This window comes from Podarcis raffonei, chromosome Z (assembly GCF_027172205.1).
Source record: "Podarcis raffonei isolate rPodRaf1 chromosome Z, rPodRaf1.pri, whole genome shotgun sequence".
NCBI lineage: Eukaryota > Metazoa > Chordata > Lepidosauria > Squamata > Lacertidae > Podarcis > Podarcis raffonei.
In genome coordinates this window covers 13,803,466-13,830,027 of record NC_070621.1, presented here as the reverse complement: position 1 = coordinate 13,830,027, position 26,562 = coordinate 13,803,466, and the positions used below count along the sequence as shown (strand labels likewise).

The 26,562-nt window shown below is 44.3% G+C and overlaps 2 protein-coding genes across 2 annotated transcripts in view; one reads left to right on the top strand and one right to left on the bottom strand.

The window, feature by feature from the left end:
- Positions 1-14,326, bottom strand: part of SLC2A6 (solute carrier family 2 member 6) — an 18,213-nt gene extending 3,887 nt beyond the window's left edge. Inside the window, 7 exon segments of the mRNA XM_053374854.1 lie at positions 588-740; positions 2,228-2,439; positions 4,364-4,463; positions 5,978-6,184; positions 11,336-11,498; positions 13,028-13,136; positions 14,248-14,326. Of these exon segments, the coding sequence (XP_053230829.1) occupies positions 588-740; positions 2,228-2,439; positions 4,364-4,463; positions 5,978-6,184; positions 11,336-11,498; positions 13,028-13,136; positions 14,248-14,326 (1,023 nt within the window).
- On the top strand, positions 4,378-26,562 carry LOC128406614 (uncharacterized). The gene is made up of 3 exons (XM_053374150.1): positions 4,378-4,484; positions 24,429-24,531; positions 25,250-26,562. Exons 2-3 carry the CDS (start codon positions 24,462-24,464, stop codon positions 26,158-26,160), a joined length of 981 nt encoding a protein of 326 aa, XP_053230125.1. The 5' UTR covers positions 4,378-4,484; positions 24,429-24,461; the 3' UTR covers positions 26,161-26,562.

Genomic DNA, 26,562 nt, shown 5'->3' with positions numbered 1-26,562 from the left:
ATGGTGACTGGCGCAAGGTCACTCAAGCAGCTTCATGGCTGAGTCAGGATTCGAACCCTGGTCTCCCAGATCCTGGTCCAACACCCTAACCATTGTGCCACAATGGTAGAAACGAAACACACAGTGAACAAGCAGCGCCCTCCCTTCTGTAGGCTGATTTGGTATTTGATTCCCTCGATGCTGTTAAATTAGAACTCCCATCAGCCCATCAGCATAGGCAATCGTCAGGGGAGTTGCGGGGCAGGGGCTGTCTTTATAATGGAAAACTTTAATAAAAACATGGGGAAACACCCTCCCCTTGGGCAGTGATACTGATGTAGAACAGAATGTCTCTCCTTTCATCTGAGGAACGTTGGAAGGCATGCTTTAAAGACTAAATTACATCTGCTCCATACATTTAAATCACTCTCTTACCACTTTAAGCAGTCATGGCTTCCCCCAAAGCATCCTGGGAACTGTTGTTAGAAGGCCCCTTCACAAATGAGAGTTCGCAGGATATTTCAATGGAAGCCAAAAAAGGAAGGCAGTGGGTGGAATGGGGGTGGGGACAGGTCCTGAGGAGAATTTCGGATAAGTGGCTAGCTTACCAATATGACCTCTGTGCTGTTAAATATCACCTGCAAGTATACAAGAATGGGGGTAACCCCTGAGAGCTGCTGCAGGAACCTCATCAACAAGGTGATAGCCAGCGGTTTCCAGATGTAGGGCTGCTTGATCTCTTTCCAAGAAATTGGTCTGTTCTAAGGAAATATGGATACAAACGGCTCAGACAGATCCATTTCACACACACCCAGGAACAAGATCAGGATTTCGTGGAATGGCCTCCAAGGAATGGAGTGATGCCTCCTCTTTTGCTTGGCTCTCCCTTTCGATAGACAATTGCTGTATGTGTGGGGAGCCTTTGGCCTTCCAGAAAGTGCTGAAGTACCATTCTCCCCCGGGAGTTGTAGTTCAGCAGCGCCTGAAGGGTCAATGGCTCCTCACACCTGTTCTACATAAAGAAGAAGACAGATTCACATCGCACTTGAGGATTTGTTGCCTTCCAGATCAACGGAGGAGGAATTCCTGTGGGAAACTATTTCCATTCAGGCATATATTCTAGACTTGGCCAACCTGGTGCCCTCTAGATGTTTTGAACTATAATTCCCACCAGCACCAGCAAGCATAGGCAGCTAGGCAGGCTATTTCAAAAGCTTCAAAGGCGGGGAAGACAGTGCGGGGGAGCCAGGATCGTCTTAAGCATATCTGGCGCCATGGTGCAAGGATCCCTCTGCCGCACCCCCACCCCCACGTTTCCTTCTGGGCAGGCAGTGGCTGCAGGGCAGCTCCTCCGGCGGGGCGGAGGCTCCGAGTGCGGCGCGGCATGGCGGAGGTGGGCAAGGGCAGTGAGCTGATGCCTGGAGGCGCCGCATCTAGCAGGGACGTGGGTTTTTCTTAATTTTTAGTCCCCCAAAATAGGGGGCATCTTATACACGAGTGCATGTTATACACGGAAAAGTATGGTAAGTGAGATTTACACAAGAGTGTAATTTGGGAGCAGGGGGCACAGAAGGAGATCAGAAAATTGGGGTGATGCCACTTTAGACTTCTCCTAGTTAACTGCAAACTGCGAGGCAGTTTTTATATTACATATATTATATATATGTGGAAGTCTGTTCTTAAACCGAAACTGTTCTTAAGCTGAGGTGCTCTCTCCCTAATGAGGCCTCCTGCAGCTGGTGCCCTTCCACCGTTCGGCTTCCATTCTTAGACCGAGGTAAATTTCGCAAACCAGGACACTACTTCCGGTTTTGCGGAGTAGTTCGTAAACAGGACTGTTCTTAAACTGAGGTACCACTGTACAAACTAAAATACAGCCCTCCTTCAAAATCCACACTTTGCCAAATTTTGTAGTGCTGCACTTCAGCCAAGTAAGGTGTACAAAAATGAAAATGCTAGGCAAAGCATCCATAAAAATGCATATATGGGTGAAAATTGGTTCAAAAATGCATTGAATTAGAGAAAAGTGGCCTTGCCAAAAAAAAGTGGGGGGGGGCATTAGGCAACATCTCATTAAAATGTGTACAGTAAGAGAAATTCACACAAAAATGCTGACAAATTTTCACAGGAGTTGTTTTTTTTTTTTTTTTTGTAAGTTGCAAAAGGATGTGAAAATGTGGAGAACTGAATTTACGACTGGAACAAAGGAACTGAAATTGACATGTTCGCCCATCCTTCCATAGCACACCTGCTCACTGAAGCTTTCCTTGATTCGCTCGTATTCCCACCAGAACTCTGCATTTGCTCCTCTCAGCCATACCAGGGCATCCAGGGCCTTATCCTCCCTCCCCTTGGAGACCAGAAAACGAGGTGAGTCAGGCATGAAAGACAGCAATACGATCATGAGTAGGACGGGCACCTGTCCAGCCACTGCCATCCAGCGCCAGGGAACAATGAGGCCTGCAGTGGGAAGAGGACAGAGCAAGAGGTGAGTGAAGGACTGTCTCCAACAAGCTGCAACAGTAATAAACAACCATACCCCTCTACTCCCCATGTTCAGAGCTGGTGTAGTCCACACTTGGGGAACCTTTGGGCCTCCAGATGTTGCTGAATTACTGCTCCCATCATCCCTGGCTGTTGGCCCTGCTGACTGGGGCTGATATAGTTCATGAGTATCTGGAGGGCGAAATATTACCCATACCTGTTGTAGTCCAATATCAGCTGGAAGATACCATGGTGACTGCCCCAGCTTTGGGCACAACAGCTTAAATGTACAGTAATTCCAGTCCTTTTTGTCATCTTGGGAAGGCCTACAACATTACTGTTGGGTCCCCTTTCTCTCTCCATTCCTTTACCAGCCAGGCTGTTTCAAAAACCTTACATGTTCTGAGTTAATTGGCAGGTGCCCTGAGCGACTGCATTATCTCTGCCCAATCTGTTGTTTCGAGCTCAGGTTTTGCAACCAAGAGCCTGGCTGAGATATTATCGGCTCCCCAATCCTGTCCAGTGTGTTTGGTCTTCCGCGGGCACTTCCTGGCTCTTGCGTTACACAGTCCTTGCCTCTTGAATGTCAACCTGAACATTTACAGAAAAGGTTGCCTGGCCCCTGAAAGAGTAACCTGAAGAGCCAGTGTGGTGCAATGGTTGGAGAGTTGGACTACGACCTGGGAGGCCAGGGTTCAAATCTATCTGATTCCAACAGGAAGTAGCTTTCGTGACTCGAATCATTGGTTCATCTAGCCCAGTAATGCCTGCACTGGATGGCAACAGACCTCGAATGGTTTCAGATGCAGGTCTCTCCCAGCCTTAACTGGAGAAGCTGTGGACCGAACATGGCACACAAAGCAGATGCTCTGTTATGGTGCTATGGCCCTTTCCAGGAATGTAAGAAACCACCTTATGTTGACTCAGCCCATTGGTCCATCTAGCTCATTACTGTCTGTACTAACTGGCAGCAGTTCTCCTAGAGTTTCAGACAAGGAATAAGAGCCTGCTGGATCAGGCCAATGGCCCTTCTAGTCCAGCATACTGTTCTCACAGTTGCCAACCTGATGCCCCAATGGGTAGCCCGCAAGCAGCACCCAAGATCAAGGGCACTCTCCTCTCCTCTGGAGTCTTTCACAGCCCTACCTGGAGCTGCTGGCTATTAAACCTAGGACATTTCTACATGCAAAGCAGAAGCTCTGCCACTGATCTGAAGCCCACGCCCCAGACATTGGCTAAGCACTGATAACCAATAATTTATTATTTATACCCCGCCCATCTGGCTGGGTTTCCCCAGCCACTCTGGGTGGCTTCCAACAAAGTATTAAAATACAGTGGTCTGTTAAACATTAAAAGCTTCCCTAAACAGGGCTGCCTTCAGATGTCTTCTAAAAGTCTGGTAGTTGTTGTTCTCTTTGACATCTGGTGGGAGGGCGTTCCACAGGGCGGGTGCCACTACCGAGAAGGCCCTCTGCCTGGTTCCCTGTAACTTGGCTTCTTGCAGTGAGGGAACCGCCAGAAGACCCTCAGCACTGGACCTCAGTGTCAAAGGTCTGAGAAAGGGTTAAACGCAGAATGACTTCAAAAGATCAGATAAATAGCTTGTGAAATTTCCAGTGTTTCTCCAAACAAATAAACAAGGAGTCACTGGGTTGGAAACCCTGCAATTTGGGGAGGTCCTGAGCTGGTCTTACTTGTCCAACCAGAAGACTAGGCCCCTGTATTGGAAGAGGGGATACAAGACTCTGGCAGGGGAGGAGGAGGAGAAGGATACCTTAATCCTTCCAGAACAAACAAAGCATTCCAATCATCTCTGAAGCCCAGTTCTCCTGTCTGAAGACACCACTGATCTAAGGACCACCAGCCGCTCTACATTTAAGAATTCACATCTATTACTTGCCTAAAGCATAGAGGAAAAGGGCACCCAAGACGGCCATGATCTGAGGGCAGGAGCCCAAAGCTCCCCGGACTCCAGGGTGAGAGATCTCAGAGATGTACACCTGGAGGGACAGAAAAGGAAGGTAAGTTGCCATAATTTTAATCAGCAGAACAGGGGTGTGTGTGTCCAAGTAGACTTTGCACAGAGTAGACCCAGTGAAATTAATGGACCTAAGTTAATGGACGTAGCCACAATTAGGGATGGATGAATCTATCAGTTTCAGCTTCTCTCAGTTTCTCGTTTTAACAAGCATAACATCAGTCATCCATGTTTGTACATCAGCCTGCAATATTTTTTTTAATAAATAACATGTCCTCAAAAAAAAATCATCAACATTTTTTGTGCGAATGTCTCCTACTCTACGTGTTATTTCTGAGCAGTTTTGCACTTCTGTAGGTTATTTTCACTGATATATGCATTGATGCACTTTACCTTAGCACATACATTTTTTGAGGCATTGCGTGGCTGGTAAACTGTAGTGCAAAATCCAGATGAGTGGGGATTTTGTAGAATGGCTGTGTTTTGGTTCAAATATTGTGTTGGGAATTGCATTTTTTAAAAGTTTACATTTGAATGAGAACTTAATTTCTCCCCTGTTCCTTGCCACATACTGTTGGGTGCAATATGCCTCTGAATTCCAGTTGCTGGGATTCATAGGTGTAGAGAAGTCTGTTGCACTCAGGGCACTACAAAGGTAGGTTAGTATGAAAATCAAACAGCTCATGATTGTCAACACTGATTGGCAATGACTTTCCAAGATTTTAGGCGGGGAAATTTTCCAAGCCCTATCTGGAGATGACAGGGACCTTCCACATAAAAAGCAGATGCTCTACCACTGAGCTATGACTGTTCCCCTAAAATTAAATTAAGCTTTCCAGTCCTTATGGTTCCGAATAATGGTCTGGTTTAAATGGAAAAACTTGGGAAGCTGCCTTCTACTGAGTCAGACGCACTGCTCCACTATTGTTGACTCTGTTAGTGGCTCTCCAAGGTTTCAGACTGGGGATATTCACAGCCCTACCTGAAGATGCCAGGGGTTAAATCTGGGGCCTTCTGTACGCAAGGCAGATGCTCTCCCATTGTACTATGGTCCTTCCCCTAATATTCCTGTGGTCCTTTCAGGAGACAGAAAGGGGGAACTACAACTCAGGACACCACTATCTCCAACTTCACTATTTTAAATATTGCTCAGCCAGTAAATGGAAGAGGAAGGAAGTGTGTGGCAGAGACAATTATCACTTTACCACCCAGCTCTTGGGCACATGCCCAAAAGTAGCTGCAGAGGCAAGAAAATCTCTATGACCCATCCAAGTTCCAGTGTGGGCTTGGCAATTCCTGGATGTTTTCTGGGAAGAGGAACTGGTTATTACACCACTCTCAGAATGGTGGTTTTGGGAGGTGAACAGGAGTCTCCTAATGACTCTTGGCACCCTGAACAAACTACACTTCCCAGGATTCTTTGGGAGGGAGCCATGACTGTTTAAAGTGGCCTCAAAGTGCTTTCAACGTATGGTACTCAATTTGAGTTTGCTGGAATGAGATTGAACCTCAAGGAAAAGAACATTGTTGACTTACTGGGATGGAAGCAGAAGTCACTCCCCCAGCAAATCCTGTTAACAGCCTGCCCACCAGCAGCATCCAGGTCCCTTGGGCGCTGGTCATGAAGAGATATCCGATGACAGATGGGACAGCAGAGAACATGATGCTCAGCTTACGGCCCAAGTAGTCATTGAAATACATGGTGCCCAAACCACCTGCTGCGACTCCAAGGGTGAACACAGACTGCCAGACACACAAAGAAACAGGGGCAATATGTTAGGAAAGCAAATATGATCATGATGGTGGCCTGAAACCATAGAAATAGGAGTGCAACTAGTAGGCTTTGAATTCAGCACCCTGAGAAATCTGGCCTGGGAAAAAAATAAATTTTCCATGATGAAGGAAAGACTTCAGGGAGCTGGGTATGCATAGCATGGAGAAGAGCACTCTGAGAGCTAATATAAGGTAGGGCTGCCATACACCTGGCAAACAGAATATGACAGTATTGGTTGTTTGAGATTTTGCAAAAAAAAAAACCTCAACAACTTTTGTGTTTGAATTGTGTCCGAAATATGGCAACCCTAATATAATGGCCGAAGTGCTGCCACATGGAAGATGGAGCCTCTTGTTTTCTGTTGCTCCAGAGGGCAGGATCTGAACCAATAAATTAAAATGATTAAAAAGAAGATTCCGAATAAACGTAAGGAAGACATTTCTGACAGTAAGAGATGTTTGAGAACAATGGAAGATTGAAGATTTCTGAACAAATGCCAGGTGGCCATCAGTTGGGGATTCTTTAACTACAGTGCAGGGGGTTGGACTAGATGACCCTTGTGGTCCCTTCCAGTGGCAGAGCTTCATGTTCTGGCACCGGGGACAGAAATCAGGCATGGGCGTGGCTGGCGCACGTCCTGGGGGCATGGCACACCGCCTGTGGGGTCGTGGGGCCCAGCGAGGGCAGGGGGGCAGCTGCAATGGCGCCCCACCAGGATCGTGCTGTCAGGCGCGGTACACTCCCCCTGCCCCCCTCTTCCTCCGCCAATGGTCCCTTCCAGCTCTCAACGTGGTTGTTGTTGTTGTTTAGTCGTTTAGTCGTGTCCGACTCTTCATGACCCCATGGACCAGAGCATGCCATGCACTCCTGTCTTCCACTGCCTCTCACAGTTTGGTCAGACTCATGTTTGTGGCTTCGAGAACACTGTCCAACCATCTCGTCCTCTGTCGTCCCCTTCTCCCTGTGCCCTCCATCTTTCCCAACATCAGAGTCTTTTCCAGGGAGTCTTCTCTTCTCATGAGTTGGCCAAGTATTGGAGCCTCAGCTTCACGATCTGTCCTTCCAGTGAGCACTCAGGGCTAATTTCCTTAAGAATGGATGCATTTGATCTTCTTGCATTCCATGGGACTCTCAAGAGTCTCCTCCAGCACCATAATTCAAAAGCATCAATTCTTCGGTGATCAGCCTTCTTTACAGTTCAGCTCTCACTTCCATACATCACTACTGGGAAAACCATGGCTTTAACTATACGGACCTTTGTTGGCAAGGTGATGTCTCTGCTTTTTAAGACGCTGTCTAGGTTTGCCATCGCCTTTCTCCCAAGGAGAAGGCGTTTTTTAATTTCGTGACTGCTGTCACCATCTGCAGTGATCATGGAGCCCAAGAAAGTAAAATCTCTCACTGCCTCCATTTCTTCCCCTTCTATTTGCCAGGAGGTGATTGGCCCAGTGGCCATGATCTTCGTTTTTTTGATGTTAAGCTTCAGACCATATTTTGCGCTCTCCTCTTTCACCCTCATTAAAAGGTTCTTTAATTCCTCCTCACTTTCTGCCATCAAGGTTGTGTCATCTGCATATCTGAGGTTGTTGATATTTCTTCTGGCAATCTTAATTCCGGCTTGGGATTCATCCAGCCCAGCCTTTTGCATGATGACTTCTGCATATAAGTTAAATAAGCAGGGAGACAATATACAGCCTTGCCGTACTTATTTCCCAATTTTGAACCAGTCAGTTGTTCCATATCCAGTTCTAACTGTAGCTTCTTGTCCCACATAGAGATTTCTCAGGAAACAGATGAGATGATCAGGCACTCCCATTTCTTTAAGAACTTGCCATAGTTTGCTGTGGTCGACACAGTCAAAGGCTTTTGCATAGTCTATGAAGCAGAAGTAGATGTCTTTCTGGAACTCTCTAGCTTTCTCCATAATCTAGCGCATGTTTGCAATTTGGTCTCTGGTTCCTCTGCCCCTTCGAAATCCAGCTTGCACTTCTGGGAGTTCTCGGTCCACATACTGCTTAAGCCTGCCTTGTAGAATTTTAAGCATAACCTTGCTAGAATGTGAAATGAGTGCAATTGTGTGGTAGTTGGAGCATTCTTTGGCACTTCCCTTCTTTGGGATTGGGATGTAGACTGATCTTCTCCAATCCTCTGGCCACTGCTGAGTTTTCCAAATTTGCTGGCATATTGAGTGTCTCAACGTCGTTAGAGTGTTTTATATAGAACTATGAGTATTTTGCCCAGGAAGGAAGCATCACAAGCAAGTCTAGTGGGTTGTATGGTCTGTTCATTAAAGTTATGTTTGTCTTTGGAGTCAGTAATGACACCTGAACAATTACTCTCACTAGAATGAAGATTACAAGCTAGGGGGGCTGGGATAGGTTGTGGAAAATAGGCAGAGCTGACATGCCTCTTAAACCCACCCATCAACTATATTTAAGTATATTTGCATATTGTTAAAGCCTCAGTGTAGGCGATGTTAAGAGAAAGAAAAGAAACATGTGACATTATGGTTTAATCAACAAAAAAACTCCCATATTGTCAGACAGGAAGGCCACATTTAACACAGCCTCCTCTGCTAGAGCAACAAACTGGAGCCAAAGCAGCAGCACCCAGTGGATGTATTTATCTCTCTGCCCTACTGGTTAAAATTAGCATCCGTTGACTAATCTGATGGATTTGCAGATCGCTCCCCAGATTAAAATTCTTAGGCCTAATCATCTCTGCAAAATCCACTTGTTTAATTTTGCAGAATCCTAGAGTTGGGCCATCTTCTAATTCAGTTCCCTGGAAAATCTTCCCAGGCCACAACCCTCATAGCCCTGCTTTGCATACTCCTTGAGTGGTTGAAATGACTAGATGAAGGCAAAATACCTCAAGGAATTGCTTTTTTCCATATGAAGCAACTTGGACCCTGAGATCATCTTCTGAGGCCCCTTTTTGTGTGCCTTCTCCACGAGAGATCCGGAAGATGGCAACATGAGAACAGGCCTTTTCGGCAGCGGCTCCCTATGTGTGGAATGCTCTCCCCAGGGAGGTTCATCTGGTGCCTTCATTATACACCTTTGGGCACCAGGGGAAAGCATTCTTCTTTAACCCAAGCCTTTGGCTGATTGACATCCACTGTCCTTTTAAAATGTGTTGGGGAGGAGGGGATTATTGGATTGTTTTTGTTTTTATTATTTATTCTCTGTTTTTACATTGTGGTTTTCTGTTGTAACTGCCCTGAGACCTGCAGGTATTCATTCATTCATTCACTCATTCACCCCGCCCACTCTGGGAGGCTTGCAACACATATAAAACCACAGAAAAACATCAACCATTAAAAGTTTCCTTATACAGGTTGCCTTCAGATGTCTTCTAAAAGTCGTGTAGTTATTAATAATAGCATTTGCATTGTAGTTCCACCCACTTTTGCCTCTAGCCCCTCCCACAACTGCTATGCAGTGCTTGGAAAGTTATCCAGGGGGGAATGTGGCCCTTGATTTATAATACTGTAGTAATAATAATAATAATAATAATAATAATAATAATAATAATAATAATAAATTATTTATACCCCGCCCATCTGACTGTGTTTCCCCAGCCACTCTGGGTGGCTTCCAACAGAATATTAAAATACAATAGTCTATTAAACATTAAATGCTTCCCTAAACAGGGCTGCCTTCAGATGTTTTCTAAAAGTCTGGTAGTTGTTGTTCTCTTTGACATCTGGTGGGAGGGCATTCCACAGGGCGGGCGCCACTACCGAGAAGGCCCTCTGCCTGGTTCCCTGTAACTTGGCTTCTCGCAGTGAGGGAACCGCCAGAAGGCCCTCGGCACTGGACCTCAGTGTTCGGGCAGAACGATGGGGGTGGAGACGCTCCTTCAGGTATACTTGACCAAGGCTGTTTAGGGCTTTAAAGGTCAGCAGCAACACTTTGAATTGTGCTCGGAAATGTACTAGGAGCCAGTGTAGATCTTTGAAAAAAGGTTCCCCACCCCTATGCTAATCCAACCACGAGGTCATAGAAGAAAACTTAAGAGCAAGAACATCTCCAAGGCTCATCAGGTTCCAGTTGAAGACTTCCAAAGCAGAGGAGTCTACTCGTCCTCTTGGTAATTGGTTCGTTGCTAAACCTCTCTTACTGACAATATAATTTTCCTAATGTTCCATCTAAACCTACCCTCCTGTACCTGAAGCTTATGAGATCCACTTCTGCCCTCTGGAGCAGCAGAGAACCATTTTGTCCCCTTACGGATTTGAAAAATGCAATCATGTCCTCTCAACAACCCTGCAAGCGAGGTAGAGTCGACTAATCCAAGATACAGCAACTTGCCCAGAAATAGAAGGCATATCCTTGCTTCAGTCTCACCCCCTCACTCAGCTTGGATTCTTCCATTGCAAAGGTTGAAGCAGATTCTGGGGGCCAACAATCTTTTGGTTGAGCCCAGGGCTGCTGGGTCTCCTAAGGCTCACGTGATAGCATATAGACCAGGGGGTGGAGCCTACCAGGATGGGGTGGGGTTTGGTCAACATGGAATGGGTGCTAGCAGCAGGGCTGGTCCAATACATTTTGGCACTTGAGCCAAACCACAAAAAGGCACACACACCCCATCACTATAACCAGGCAAGGAGTGAGTGAAGATCTACATCAGGAACAAGGGGGATGGTGGTGGGGGGGATAAGGACATTCTTTGGGAACAAGGGTGGGAGGAGACTAGCAGCACTTCCTGTTTAGCAAAAGGCCACTGTAGAAGTGGCATGGGGGTGCTGCCAAGGAAGTGGTAGATCTGGCCGCCAAGAAGCACGCTGCAGCTGTCACTTCTGCCACTGGGTAAAAGTGATAAATTTATTGGAGGGTGGATCTGTTTCCCCTCTGGGTCCTTCCACCCTTGTGGATCCTGCTTCATAGGTGGACCAGCCCTGGATAGTAGCAAAAGTTCCCAAGCAGAAACTAGACCACCCCACCAGTCTTAGATTTTAATATTTCCCATGGAGACCCAGAGAAAGAGGCTAAAACCCTGCAGCCTTGGGTCATATTTTGAGACCTGGCACCCCTTGGGAACACTGCAATCCAACCGATGGCATGCACCTCTCAGGTCTATTTCTCCCGCCTTTCCTGGTGGCTGGCCAATCTTACCCCAAACCAGGATGCCGTTGCCTCTGTTAGTCTTAAGTTGCGGACCAGAGATTTTTCCAAAGCAGGGATGACCGGGGAGGTGTAGACTAAAGCAAAACCAAAACTAAAGTTCCCAAGCACAGCAGCGAAGGTGGCAAGGAAGAGCCGATGGTTTTTAAGAGTCCTGGAAAGGAAAGGGAGAGAGAAGAGAACAATTATGGAATGACCAATGTGGTCCATCACGGATGTTGATGGCAAGAGAGTTCCTGTATTTTTATGAGTTTGGTGGAACATAGGAAGAGCCCGGCTGGATCAGGTCAAAATTGGGTGGCCAAGGCAGCCATTGGCAGCATGCCCCTACCAGGCTGTCAGGCTCCTAGCAACTTGCCCAAGGTTGCCAGGTACTGGTTCTATCATTGAGTGGAGCCTTCCTCTTTTGCAGCTCCATCTTATTGTCCTAAACTCCATGCACCTGCCCTCCATGCAGGCTGAATCCAACCCTCCAAGTCTCTCTGTATGGCCCCCTGAACTTTCTCCAGGCCTCCCACCACTCCTAATCCACACCCTCTTTTAGTGCTTTTTCTTGGCTGAAATGTGTCCTTGAACTCTTACGTGTTAAGTATACTTGTTTAATTGACACTGAAATGGTGAATGCCTGTATGTATATTACTAAGGGTTGAACTGGAAATTTCCAAAACTAAAGAAGAGCAACAGGAGCTTTCTGCTCTCTAGCAGGTTGATGATTAACTGTTGATGTCTTCTGGTTTGTCTCGTGACTGACTTAGATCACATGAAAGAGATAGACTGATCTTTTATGCATATGTTAATCTGCGGGGGTCTCTGTTTTGTGTGAGTTGAGTTCTCAAGCAGCCAATAACAAAGGATGTGATAATGAGGTCTCTCCTAAAGGGAAAACAGCTCCAGGCTGTAATGGAGGTTGTGGAGAGACAGACCCTTGGTTTCATATTTTATAAGAAGCCCAACCTGTGTTGGGACATGCACATGACTGTAAGGAATTGTTTTGGATGTATCATTAATGTTTTTGTACCTGTTTTGAAAGAAGATCTGGTTAGTAAAGCTTTGAACAATACTTATGGGTCTGGGCAGAGTTTTATTCCAAGAGGAGTTAGTTTTAATGCATCCAATTTCTTCAAGCTGCACAATATTAATATCTGCAATATTATCATGCTTCTTGCTTTACGTGTGTTACTTCACCCGCTTTTCCCTCTGGCAAATCTGGCCATTGCTGGCATGTAACCCTTGCCAGAACTGAATGCCTTGCCTCAGGCTGAAAATGTTTTCTCCCACTCCTGGGTCACAGAAACACAAACAACACATTATCAAAGTACATGATGTTTTGTACAGGAACCGTAAGCTAAACTGTCAGCTCCCTAGCCACCACCACCAAGAATCCTGGGACCTGTAGTTTTCCCTCCACAGAGGCACAATTCCCAACACCCTTAAAAACTACAGTACCCAGGATTCTTTGGGGGAGGGTGAGCCATGTGCTTTAAACATGTGTTAGATATGCTTTAAAAGTATGGTGTGGATCTGGTGCGGGATGAGGACTAGCACCTTAAGCCAAAAGTATTCCAGGAAAGTGGGATTTAAGGGGGAAGAGTTATAAGCAAGAAAGGTGTGCCTCTAGGCATGAGAAGGGGAAAAAGGGAGATGAAATTAGCAGAGCTGTCTTAAGAGAGGCAGAAACTTTACCTGTAATATTCATTCTCCGCCTGCTGAGCATCTTTCTCCTTCAAGCTTTGATAATCTTCTCTAGGCTCCCTGCAGAGGAGCGGCTCTTTGATGCTGGGATCCAGGGTGGCTCAAGGTGTGCCTTTCCTTCTCAGAGAGAGATGGAGATGCAGCTGGAGGGCACAGAGCTGTTTGCCCAGTTGCTCCCACTGCCTCTGCACCCAGAGATGCTGTTTGCCTTCCAGCAAACCTTCCTTCCCCAAATGGGCAAGGAAAAAGCAGAAAAGGCAAAAATAATAGCAACCGTGGAAGAAACACCAAACGAAGTGTGCTATTGGGGGGAAATCTCTGTTCTGGTCGGTCTAGCAGCAGACCAAAAAGAGGAAGTCAGGGAGGATGAGCAAACAGGGTGTAGAAATAAGATAACAGAGGAGGTATCATGCTTGAGCTGGGTGACAAAGATAGGCAAATCAGATGGGTGGGATACAAATACTAAAACCATTATTATTGTCATTATCCTTGTTATGTTAGAAGAGAATCTAGCTCCCTTGGGCTGTGTACATGCCATACATTTAAAACACACATCTCCAAAGGATCCTGGCAATTCCAGTTGACTCCTCACAGAGCAACTAATTCCCAGCAGCCATAACAATGGTGGGGGGATGTGATGCATGCTGTGTATGCAGTGTTTGTCTTCTCTATCCCCAATAGGTCTCTCCCCCAAGGTCAACTGGGGGAGGTTGCACCCTGCAGCTAAGCCCCTCCCACCATCTTCCCTCAGTTCCACCCACCCACCCTGTTCTATCCTAACCTATGGGCATTCCAGTATCTGTGGCAAAAATCTTATCACATGCTGGATCCCTGACAGGAATTTTCCCAAGTCCAAGACCCCTTAAAGATTCCCACCCAGATGCTGCCTAAACAATTTCGCCAAAGAAGAGCCCATGACCCTTCCCAAGGAAGGTCTATTCTACTATCAAGCAGCTCCTTCTGTTAGGAAGTCTCTCCTAAGGTTCATTGTGAATGAGCAAAGCTTGACATAGGTCTGAACCCAGTTTGTTCCACAAGTAATTTATGCCCATAATTTTAAGTGGGTCCACTCTGTGTAGGACTAGTATTGAATACAACCCAATACTTTTTTAATAGTGGAAATGTAGGACCTATTCCATATCTGCTATTGGGTTGGCCCTACAGCACAACAGGCTTTCATTCAGTAGGTGGTGTATCTGTTTTTTACTAACCCACTGGTGGTCTCCCCCACTCAATTGCCACAAGGCCTTGAAGGAGGGTGAAAGCTGTGCACAGGATCAGCCCAGCCATTTGACTGCAGCATTATATCTTCCTGGGATTGGGAGACCTGTGGCCCTCCAGATGTTGGTGGGCTCCAGTTCCCATCATCCCTGATCTTCAGCGATGCTGGATGGGGCTAATGGGAACTGGAGTCCAACAGCTATACACAGGGCCACTGAGGTTCTTCATTCCTCACAGATACACTGCAGCCACTTGGGATCACACCACATGAAAACAGCAAGTATGTGAGAGACTAAGAAGTCTCAGGGGCATTAGAACCGCCAACTTTTTCTTATCAGCTTTACTCTTGTGCTATCTTTTTAACTGGCCAAAAGCACTGGGTCTTCCTGAACCGCTGTGTGCTGGAAGTGAGGGAAACCACAGGCTGCGCTTCCCCCACCTCTCCATGGAAATAGTTTAACCTGTTGAATTTTTGCTTGGTGTGCAGGTGTTGCAGGCGATCGACTTAAAACAGGGCATAGGGCACCCTTAAGGGTGTTTCATTCTGGGAATCTCCACTTTCAGTGGAAACAGCCAGCTTGCTTTTGCTTTCCAAAAGAAGCAGTGCAAACATTATTGCATAGTTACTGGTTAGGACTTGCCAAACCTTTGCTAATTTGCCTGGCTTGCCTGGCTGCTTCACTACATATTTTTAGGCACCAGGCAAAAAGCTTTCTTTTTAGCCGGGCTGATTAACATTCCATGTTCTTTTAAATGTGTTTGGTTGAATGGGGTTATTGGCTTGTTTGTTTGTTTTTTCGTTCTTGCTTTTATTATGTGAACTGCCCTGTGATCTTTGGATGAAGGGTGATATGGAAATTTAATAAATATCAATAATTATAATAGTTCAGCTACCGTGATGTCTTTGAATCTTATCCACTGCACTTGGGGGGGGGGGGGCTTTAACACAAAGGCATGGGAAACCTGTGGCCTTAGAGAGGTTGATGGACTACAGTTCCCATCTCCCTCAGCCAGCATAACCTGTGACTAGGGCTGGGGGAGAAGTTAGTTTCTGCACATTTAAAGATGAATCTATCTGATTTGAACTTTCCAAAACCATGTGCAGATCGAAACGCAGCCTCCCTTCTCAGAATTTTGCAAGCCAGATCTCCAGAAGATGTTGTGTACAGAATTCTATATATTGGCTTGAAGTGTGCATAAAGATGTCTATATTAATGGGAACAAGATACAAAGATGTTGGGGAAATTCCTTTGCAAAAATGTGCGTATCAGGCAAAATCGCATAGCAAACTGTTTATAGGCTGCTGAATTTCCAGGAGAACTTAAAAATAAATAAATCGCAAACCAATGTGGAAAGGGAGACTTAAAATGGAGGGGGGGATGAGAAACAAAAATTGATAGGTTTGCCCATCCATACCTGCTAGTAACAATTGGTGGAGGGAGGTTTTTGAGCATGTCCAGAGTGCATCTCTCAATCCACAGAGCAGCAGGAATTTGCCATTAGGATTGCTGGTTCCTCTTTTCTAAATGGCAGCATCATATATTGTATATGCAGGAGGCTTTGTTGTCATGCTGGGAAAAGTTTCATGCCCTTATTTTTTGTTTATAACACATTTAATTTTTTTGCACTGGAGCACAGTAGTGGGGGGACACACACAGTGTATAATAGGTTGCATGTAGGGACTTAGCTGTAGTGTATTCGGTTGCATGTATCGTAGTAACAGAGTACATGTATCACATTTGAAAAGGTGCTAGGTTAAATCCTCAGCATCTCCAGGTCGGGATAAGAGAGATTCCTGCTCAAAACCCAGGAGAATCTCTGCTAATCAGTGTGGATCTAGATGGAACAATAGGCCTGAATTACTGTAAGGCAGCTTCTGATGTTGCTGGGATGAGATCAAGCCAGGTGTGACTTCTCTGCAGAACCTATACAAATGAATTAAGCCCTGGCTTGTATGCACTCATTATGTGTTACGCTCAAAACTAAGACATACTAGCTTTAGGACCTGGGGAAAACTGTGACTTGGAGGGAGGAGATCTTCTGTTAGTTGCATACCTGTGATAACATCTACCTGTATGCAGATGAGAGGTGTCTTCAGGGAAGTTGGTGGTGCCAAGTTGAAAGAGCAGTGGGCAACTTGAAATGCAACAAGGGAACCTTTTCGTGGGGGAGTGGAGTGTACCCCATTTGTATGTGGAAAAGGTGGTAAGTATTTGCTCCTTTTCAAGACTTGTTCTCCTTGGTTCTATAATAACTTTTTTGGGGAGAGGTGGTGGGGAACGAACCGTTTTATGTTTCTTGCAAATCTAGAAAGTGCCAGGAATCGTGATAACCACCAGGGTGTTTTCCATTCTAGGAGTTTTTTATTTCTTTCCCACACTTCGAGTAGGGGTCCTCTAATAATATGATTTGAGAATCCTTTAGGTATCTTTTCTTTATTTTGCCATAAATAGGCATGCCAGCCGAACCTATTGTCGAACCCCTCTAGGTCCAACAGATCAGTGTTTTCCAGATTAATCCAATCTTTAATCCAACAAAGGCTGGCAGCCTCAAAATATAATTTCAAGTTAGGTACTGAGAAACCCCCTCTTTCTTTCCGATCTGTAAGGATTTTGAATCTAATTCTTGGTCTTTTGCCCTGCCATATGAATTTCGACAGGGTTCTTTGCCAATCTGTAAATATTTTAGATCCTCTAATCACTGGGATGTTTTGAAACAAGAATAGCATTCTTGGAAGTACCGTATTTTTTGCACCATAACACTCACTTTTTTCCTCCTAAAAAGTAAGGGGAAATGTCTGTGCGTGTTATGGAGGGAATGCCTACGGGTGGCATGCCTACGGATTTTCCTCCTCTAAAAACTACGTGCGTGTTATGGTCGGGTGCGTGTTATAGAGCGAAAAATACGGTAGGTTCATTTTTATCGCCGCCATTCTTCCCCTCCACGAGAGTTTCACTCTATTCCACATATCTATTTCTTTCTTGATCTCCTTCCATGTTGTAAAATAATTATCTTGAATTAAATTTATATTTTTTGTGGTTAACCAGATTCCCAAATATTTTATTTTTTTTACCACCTTAATTCCGTGCTGTTCCTCCAGTTTTTCACTTTCTTTCTTTCCCATATTTTTGATCAGCATTTTTGTCTTTAATTTATTTAATTTAAACCCAGATAGTTTACCGAAGTCTTCTAGCATCTCCAAGGCCCTGCCAACACTTTTTTGCGGGTTTTCCAAAGATAACATTAAGTCGTCCGCGTATGCTTTTAATTTGAATTCCTTTGTTCCTATTTTAATCCCTCGGATCTCAGATGTTACTCTCATTTTATTTATAATTATCTCTAGTGCCATGATGAATAAAAGCGGGGATAGAGGGCACCCCTGTCTTGTTCCTTTTTCAATTTTAAAGGAGTTTGTTAAGTTGTTATTTATAATCAATTTTACAGATTGATTCGAGTATATTGCTTTTATTCCATTCATAAACTCGCCCTCTAGCCCTGCTTTTTCCATACTCTTCAGTAGGAACTTCCAAGAGACATTATCAAATGCCTTTTCTGCATCTATAAAAATTAGTGCCTCGGGTATTTCGTTCTTACACTCCAGATATTCTATAATGTTTATGGTGTGCCTTACGTTATCCTTGAGAAACCTATTTGGAAGGAATCCTGCTTGATCCTTATGTATTATGTTTACTAGACATTTTTAAAGTCTACTTGCCATCACTTCCGCAAAGATTTTGTAATCGTTATTTAAAAGTGATATGGGTCTATAATTTTTAATGTTCAATTTGTCCGTATCTGGTTTAGGGATCATCGTGATATGAGCCTCCCTCCAGGTCTCTGGTACTCTTCCTCCTCTCAGTATATTGTTCATGATGTTACATAGCACTGGTGTTAATTGGTTTTCCAATACTTTGTAATATTTAGCTGACAAGCCATCTGGTCCTGGGGCTTTCCCTATTTTCATTTTCTTTATCGCATTTTGGATCTCTTCTGCTTTTATAGGGTTATTAAGTTGGGTTCTTTCTTCCTCTGTTATAGTTCTCCCGTTATATTCTTCTAGGTATTTTTCTATTTAGGTTATGTCTTCCTTATCTTTTTTGTATAGCTTCTCATAAAATTTGAGGAAATTCTCCTTTATTTCTTTTGGATCTTCTATCAATTGTTCCTCTATTTTTATTTTGTTTATCACATTTTGTTTTTGTCTTTTTCGCAATTGCCAAGCTAATAATTTGCCCGTTTTATTAGCTGACTCAAAGTATTTTTGTTTCATTAATTTAATTTTCCATTCGATTTCTTGACTTATTAACATTGAGTATTGAGATTGTAGCATCTTTCTTATTTGGATATTTTGTTCATCTTTCGGGTTTGTTGTTAATTTTCTCTCACACTCTCTTATCTGAATTAGGATTTCCTCTTTCTTCTGTTCTCTTGCTTTCCTCCTGTAACTATTTTGTTGAATAAAAAACCCTCTTAAAACAGCCTTACTAGCGTCCCAGACTATGTCCAAACTTGTTTCCGTATTAAGGTTCAGATCTAAGTAATCTTTTAGAGTGGTTTTAGCTTTTCCAACCACTTCATCATTTTCCAATAGATATTCATTCAATCTCCATCTGAACCCGCCTTGCGGTTTACCTTTTATTTCCAAAACTACCGAATTATGGTCTGAAAGAGTTCTAGGTTGGATTTCACACTTTATAGTTCTTAATGTAAATTCCCTTGAGACCCAAATTTGATCAATTCTGCCCCAACTTTTATGTGACTCTGAGAAGAAGGTGAATTGTTTCTCTAAAACATGTTTATATCTCCAAATGTCTATTAAATCTAGACTTTCTTCCAACTTATTAAAGGATCCTGGCAGTTTCCCTTGATTGTTTTTTTTCCTTTCTGATTGTCTGTCCAATTCTGGTATCGGTACTCCATTAAAGTCTCCTAGTAGTATTATCTTATTGCATTCTACCTCTAATAAGGTTTGTTCCAATTTTTTAAAGAATTCCGATTCGACATCCTAATAACAAAAAAGGCAAATATGGAGGGAGAAAGGCTAACTTATGAAGACCTACTGATAAGATCAGAAAATGGATGGAAGATGAGACCTTACGAGGAGTTGAAAGACAAATTAACGGGCTGGTTACAATTCCATCAAATAAATGCAGTATGGAGAGATGATAAAAAAGTAGGAATGAATGAAAAGAAATCTAAGTTTCAGATAGAGATAATCGAAGGCAAATCCAAATTATTATCCAAAATGTATAACATATTATTAGAGTGGGATACCAAAGACGAGGAAATAAAGGGGGTAATGACAAGATGGGCAATGGATCTGGGATATAATATAGAGTATGACAAATGGCTGAAATTATGGACTAGTGGAATGAAATTTACGGCATGTGTAACACTCAGGGAAAATTTAGAAAAGATGATGTACAGGTGGTACATTACCCCAGCAAAGTTGGGGAAAATGTATAAAATTGGAAATATGAACTGTTGGAAGTGTAAGGTTAAAGAAGGTAACTTTTTCCACATGTGGTGGACATGCGAAGAAATGAAGAAATATTGGGAACATATTTATAATGAGTTAAAAAAAATATTTAAATGTACATTTCCCAAAAGACCGGAAGCATTCCTACTAGGGATAATTGGGGATGAAGTAAAAAATGAAGATAAGACTTTATTTCAGTATGCCACAGCCGCTGCCAGATTATTAATTGCCCAAAATTGGAAAAATCAAGATACCCCATCAATTAGAGAGTGGCAAACAAAACTATTTGAATTTGTTGAACTTGCAAAAATGACACAAAAAATCAGAAACCAAAAAAATACAAAGTTTATTAATGACTGGAACAAATTTATGATATACATTGAAGGGAATTACAAAAGCCTAAAAACTATAGCAGATCTGATATAAATCCTACGACGTGCAAACTATTAACAATTATTAGCTGCGGGGAAAAATAAATTATGTATATTAAGAAGCCTGAAAGCGGGAGGGATGGAGGTCAACAGAGTGTAGAAGAATGATTTAAGTTCCTAAGATATAAAGAGATAAATGTGAAGACAAAGAATTGTAACGGAAATGGATAATACTCATGTTATGTTTAGATATTTGTTTTGTATTTTTTTTCTTTTTTTTTCTTTGTAACTGTGAAGTTGTTTTTCTTTTTGGTTACTTACATGAAGCTTAATAAAAAGAAGTTAAAAAAATAAAATAGAAAGTGCCAGGAATCTGAGAACTTTTGCGCATACAGCAAAGCATGAAGTAAAGTCTAAACATCTCAAGAATGAAGACAAGAGGCGATCCCAAATATTTTCAGTAAATAAAACCAGACATCATTTTTGGGGTGGTGGGCAGATAAGGTTATCAGGTTTTGCACAAGCGTCTGTAGCTATGCTTTTAATAGGCATTGTCTGAGCTGCAGCCAGAGGAACATCAGAAGCTGCCTCAGTCCAAGCCAGATAATTGGTTTATCTAGCTTGCCTTGTCTACTCTGACCAGCAGAAGCTCTCCAGAGCCTCTCTTGGGGGGGGGGGTCTCTCAGCTCTACCTGGAGATGCCATTGGAGATTGAACCTGGCACCTTCCACATGCAAAGCAGATGCTCTACCACTGAGCTATGGCGCTTTCCAGGAACACAGGATACCTGCTTTAGCCCAAGTACTGATCGGCAGCAGCAATCCAGAATTTTAGGCAGAGGTGTCTCACAGCCCTACTTGAGGTCCCGGGGACTGAACCTGGGGCTTCCTACATGCAAAATGGTGATGCTCTTCTACTAAGCTACAGCCCCTCCCAATAAGATGGCTGAATGAATATTGCTAAGAGTTTGGTCAGGGGAAGACCCCTGCCTAAACCCAAGAAATTAATTAATCCAGCTAATGTCTGGGATAAATGGAGGCAGTAAGAGATTTTACTTTCTTGGGCTCCATGATCACTGCAGATGGTGACAGCAGTCACGAAATTAAAAGACGCCTGCTTCTTGGGAGAAAAGCAATGACAAACCTAGACAGCATCTTAAAAAGTAGAGACATCACCTTGCCAACAAAGGTCCGTATAGTAAAAGCTATGGTTTTCCCAGTAGTGATGTATGGAAGTGAGAGCCGGACCATAAAGAAGGCTGATCGCTGAAGAATTGATGCTTTTGAATTATGGTGCTGGAGGAGACTCTTGAGAGTCCCACGGACTGCAAGAAGATCAAACCTCTCCATTCTTAAGGAAATCAGCCCTGAGTGCTCACTGGAAGGACAGATGCTGAAGCTAAGGCTCCAATACTTGGCCAACTCATGAGAAGAGAAGACTCCCTGGAAAAGACTCTGATGTTGGGAAAGATGGAGGGCACAAGGAGAGGGGGACGACAGAGGATGGGATGGTTGGATGGTGTTCTTGAAGCTACCAGCATGAGTTTGACCAAACTGTGGGAGGCAGTGGAAGACAGAAGTGCCTGGCGTGCTCTGGTCCATGGGGTCATGAAGAGTCAGACACGACTAAACGACTAAACAACAACAACAACAACAACGTCTGGGATAGGAATGGGAAATGCAGGCTACAGAACTGTGTCAGAAAAGGAATCCATGGGCCAGCTTATGCAAACCCGTCTGGCCTGGCTGGTTGAATGCAAACCATTATGAAACAGTGGGCAGGTACTATACATCAAAGAAGGTTCTCAGGTCTGTGCAAAACAGGAGTGACAGGGAGGGGGCGCTGAGGTGACAGGGAAAAGTATAATTTCACAGGAGGCTTGGGGTTTTGGCAAGAGATGTGCCAGGAAGGAGAGCAAAGGCTAGTTCTCCATGAGCTGATGGGAAGGCCAGAATTTTATGTGGAGGGTGTGGGTGTGTGTAGAGGTCAGAACCACTTTGGCACTGGCTGGAGGAGGCTGCACCAGGAGACCAGGAGCCATGACTGGCTGCTGTTTTGGACCCAAGTTTGCTGAAGATATGAGAGGGGCAATGAGAGACACACCTGGGGTATTATGTTCAGCAGCCCCTCCATGGCAGATATCCAGGTGTAAATATGTGTTAATAAGCCATATTTCTCAAAGATACTAGCCTCTGCTGTGCCTCAATCTTCCCAACGGAGACACAACCTGGGTAAACACTTGGAGCCCCAGGAATCTCTTAGAGCTCATGGGTATTGGAGTGGCATGTAGCACTGGTGTTAGATGTGGGATCTGCGTTTGCCAGAGAGCAAAAGTGAATGGTAGTGTGCATGCAGCTGAAGAACTATTGCCTTTAAAGTGATTGAATATACACTAGTGGAAACTCAGCAGAGAGCTTTTCATTTTTCTCCCTCTTTAAAACTTTGCCTTTAGCCTACTTTGTCCCACCTCACTGGAGTGGTCAATGTTTATTGATCACTTTGTAGACAAAATGGCACCATTCTCTGAGATCATCCTATAAAAACTGCCAGGCCTTTTTTTTTATGGCTCATAACAGATCATAAGAGTTTATTAGCATTTCAGTGCTAACATTCCCTTTATTGCCAAAGTTCAGAGTCAAGTGCCGATCCTTATACAGCCACATGACAACACCCAGACACAAGAAAGCAGAAGTTGTATCCCCAAACAAGTTCGGAGGAACCCCATTGTTTGCAGAAATACAAAAATATGGGGGGGCAGAAATGCTAAATTGAGGGAGCTCCCTGCCCCCCAATACTTCCCAGTTAGGACTGAGTGTACTCCCTGATCAGCCTCCTTGGAGGGTTAGTAGAGGCTGGTCCATTGGATATGTAGAGCACTGCCTCCACCAATCTCACCATGCCCTCAGCCAGCCCCCAACCTATCTGCCTTCTTACTTGCTGTCAGTCTATGCCAGGGGAAGAGGGAAGTTTTTAAACTCACAAGTGTATATATAAAGGTCTAACAGCCTATAATTTCATGCTTTACTTTGCTGCATGTGCTGTGATTTTTAAATCTCTGCTGGGGTTCTGTCACCAAAGAGCACAATTTATTTTTGCTCCTGTGGGAGGAGAAGGTAAAGGTAAAGGGACCCCTGACCATTAGGCCCAGTCGTGACCGACTCTGGGTTTGCGGCGCTCATCTCTTTTTTTTTTTTTATAATGTTTTTATTAAAGAATTTTTATAACCACAAAAACATAACATTACAGTACAATAAATACAACAAATACACAAACAAACAGAAACAAAAACAAAAAACAAGTACAATTTCAGATCTTAATTTCTTATACCTTTCTTCTCCGACTTCCTCATGCCTCCCTTTTCTGTATTCCAATTTCTAATCAATTATTCAGCAAATCTTCCCTTATTTTAATTTAATTTAATCTTCCTTATTCTCCTTGTCTTATCCATTACTAATAGTAACCATTTATTTTCTAATCCAACATCATTTTAACTTTCATTAATTTTGTAATATTTCTTTAAGTAGTCCTTAAATTTTTTCCATTCTTCTTCCGCTGCTTCTCTTCCCTGGTTTCGGATTCTGCTCGTCATCTCTGCCAGGCCCATGTAGTCAATCACCTTCATCTGCCATTCTTCCAGAGTGGGTAGATCTTGTGTCTTCCTGCGGCGCTCATCTCACATTACTGGCTGAGGGAGCCAGTGTACAGCTTCCGGGTCATGTGGCCAGCATGACTAAGCCGCTTCTGGCGAACCAGAGCAGCGCACGGAAACGCCGTTTACCTTCCCGCCGGGGCGGTACCTATTTATCAACTTGCACTTTGACGTGCTTTTGAACTGCTAGGCTGGCAGGAGCAGGGACCGAGCAATGGGAGCTCACCCCATCGCGGGGATTCGAACCGCTGACCTTCTGACCGGCAAGCCCTAGGCTCTGTGGTTTAACCCACAGCGCCACCCAGAGAAAGGAGGAGAAAGGTGGAGCCAAATTACTCCCCCACTTTCCCATGTCTATCTCTCTCTCATTACCAGCATCTCCAGGTAAAGATTGGGAGAAACCCTTGCCTAAAACCCTGGAGAGCCATTGCCAGTCAGAATAGACAAGACTGGACTATATGCACCAGCCGTCTGACTTGGGATTAGGCAGTTACCTAAATTTCAGTCTCGGCAGCCTACTTTGTGTATCTGACAAACTGGGCTCTTGTCTATGCAAATGTTTGCCACAGAGAATGTGTTGGTCTCTTAAGGGGTCTCAGGGGTCTTGGCTGTTTTTGCTACAAGAGGCTAATTTAACTGGGCCACTCCTCTTTTCCTTCTCTCCATACTCAGTAGGTGCCAGATGTAAGAGAGATGTACCTATAGATGAAGATTTGTGGGAAACGACCCTCTATCCAGAGAATGGCTCAAGACATGTCTGCACTCCAAGCTGAAAGTAAGTCGCTGGTGTAGGTGTGGCAACTTCTTGGCATTGTCTTTTCCATGTGATGTGCAATAAACCTTTGGAACTCACAACCACAAGGTGTTGCGATGTCCGCTACCAAATAAGGCTTTTAGGTAGAGGCAAATAGCTCTGTCTAATGATAAACCTGCATGCTTGGACATAGGCACTTGCAACATAATTTATTTTACTAATTTATCCAGGGAGGTCAAGGTGGCATACACACTTCTCCTCCTGTTGCTTTTATTATAACAACCCTGTGTGGTAGGTAAGGCTAAGAGTGTGTGACTGGGCCCAAGGTGACCCAGCGGGCTTCATGACTGAGTGAAGAAATGAACTCTGGTCTCCCATGTCCTAGTTTAGCATTCTAACCACTACATCACACTGGCTCTCAAAGAAGGGGTAGAGTTTTAAAGGGACCAAAACTGGAGACAAGGGCAGCCACTGGGGTGATTATTAATGCTTCTCTGTATTAAAATCAATCCATCAATCCAGACGCCACAAATAAAAAGTTAGCACAGCAGACAGAGAAGTTCCAGCTATGTTGGATTTGGACCTGCAGGGAACATTCCAAAATGTGACCCTCTTCCTTCAGAGTGAAATGGTACAGCCATACTATTTCAGGTCTCTACCACCTTGTTCAGTGCTATGCTTACGTGTGTGTTGTTTTTAAGACCCTGCTTATGAGCTTTCCTTTCCTTCTCTGTGCTAGAAGACCAAGACATGCAAGGGATGTGGAAAGATGTTGATGATGAGGAGACCTATTTGTTTGACTGTAGAAACTTCCCTGAAGAACCGTGTTGTGAACCCTGGAAGCGTGCAGAGATGGAGGCCAGAGAAAGATCAGCTCCTTCTGCCTCTACCGAAACCCCTGCACCAGACCTGCAAGACTCTGATTTCCTCCCTTCTGTTTCCCTTGCTGCCTTTTTGGCCCTCGTGTTTGTCTTTGTTTCTATGATCCTGCTCCATCATGGTAACAGCCACTTATCCTTGGATGACTACAGGGCTGTGAGCCCCACCAAAAATCAATTGCCCAAAAGCCGGCTTGGACTCCTTCGCCTTCTCTTCCCAAACCAGCCAGAAACTACGTGGCAGATTCTGCAGCAATACATATGTGGCCAGCTGGGAGGGACAAATCCTGACAAACCTTGGGTCCTGGTCACCGCTGGGCTGGGTGATGCAAGAAGCACACTTCTGTGCCTCACCAAAGCAACTCTTTCCCTCCTGATGGAGGAGAGTGCCGTGAAACTTCAATATCTCGAGCAAAGTAGTGTCTGGCTTCCCTGGAGGGGCATCCTGGAAAATGGGACCTGTGATATCTCTGCTGCAGAGATTTATGTGGGGCAAAGTCTTGTACCTTACGGCATAATGGTGTCCACACGGAGCTCTGTGGATGGAAAACGGTTGGCCACCAAGATCAACCTTGCTGTTCTGCTGAATGGTATCAAACGAGCACGGGAAGAGTTCCTCCTCCAAGTCTTCACTCCCAGACTGGTGTCTGACATTTTGAATACTGTTCTCTTTGCTGATAGGGCAGTGGATAAATTGGTGGCTTCTAATGGGAGCTTCCTTGTCCTCCTGGTAAGGTCTGAACAGTATTTGGAAAGTGGTTTTGTTTGCTGAGGAGCAGGTGTCTGGAACGCCAACACTCTCAGAAGAGGACATCTTCCTGTCAATGTCTAGTGTGGCTGCAGAGTAACAAGAGAGTCTGGATAGCATGCATTAAAAAACAGAAGCCACTGTTCCTTGGGTTTTGAAGATTATATGGGTTAAGAAACTTTCAACCTGAATTGTGACATCAGGAGCACTACCCTCGTTCCAGTCAGCTGTATTCCTGGAAATAAACGCACCCAGTATTGTCTACACTGACTGGCAGCAGTCCAGATTTTAGGCTGGGTTGTCTCCCAGTTCTATGTGGAGATGTTGCAGGAGACGGATCCTGGCATCTTCTGCATACAAAACAGATCCTCTGCCATTGAGCTGCAGCCAGCAAGCCTGGAGGATTAAATGCATCCTGTTTCTCCG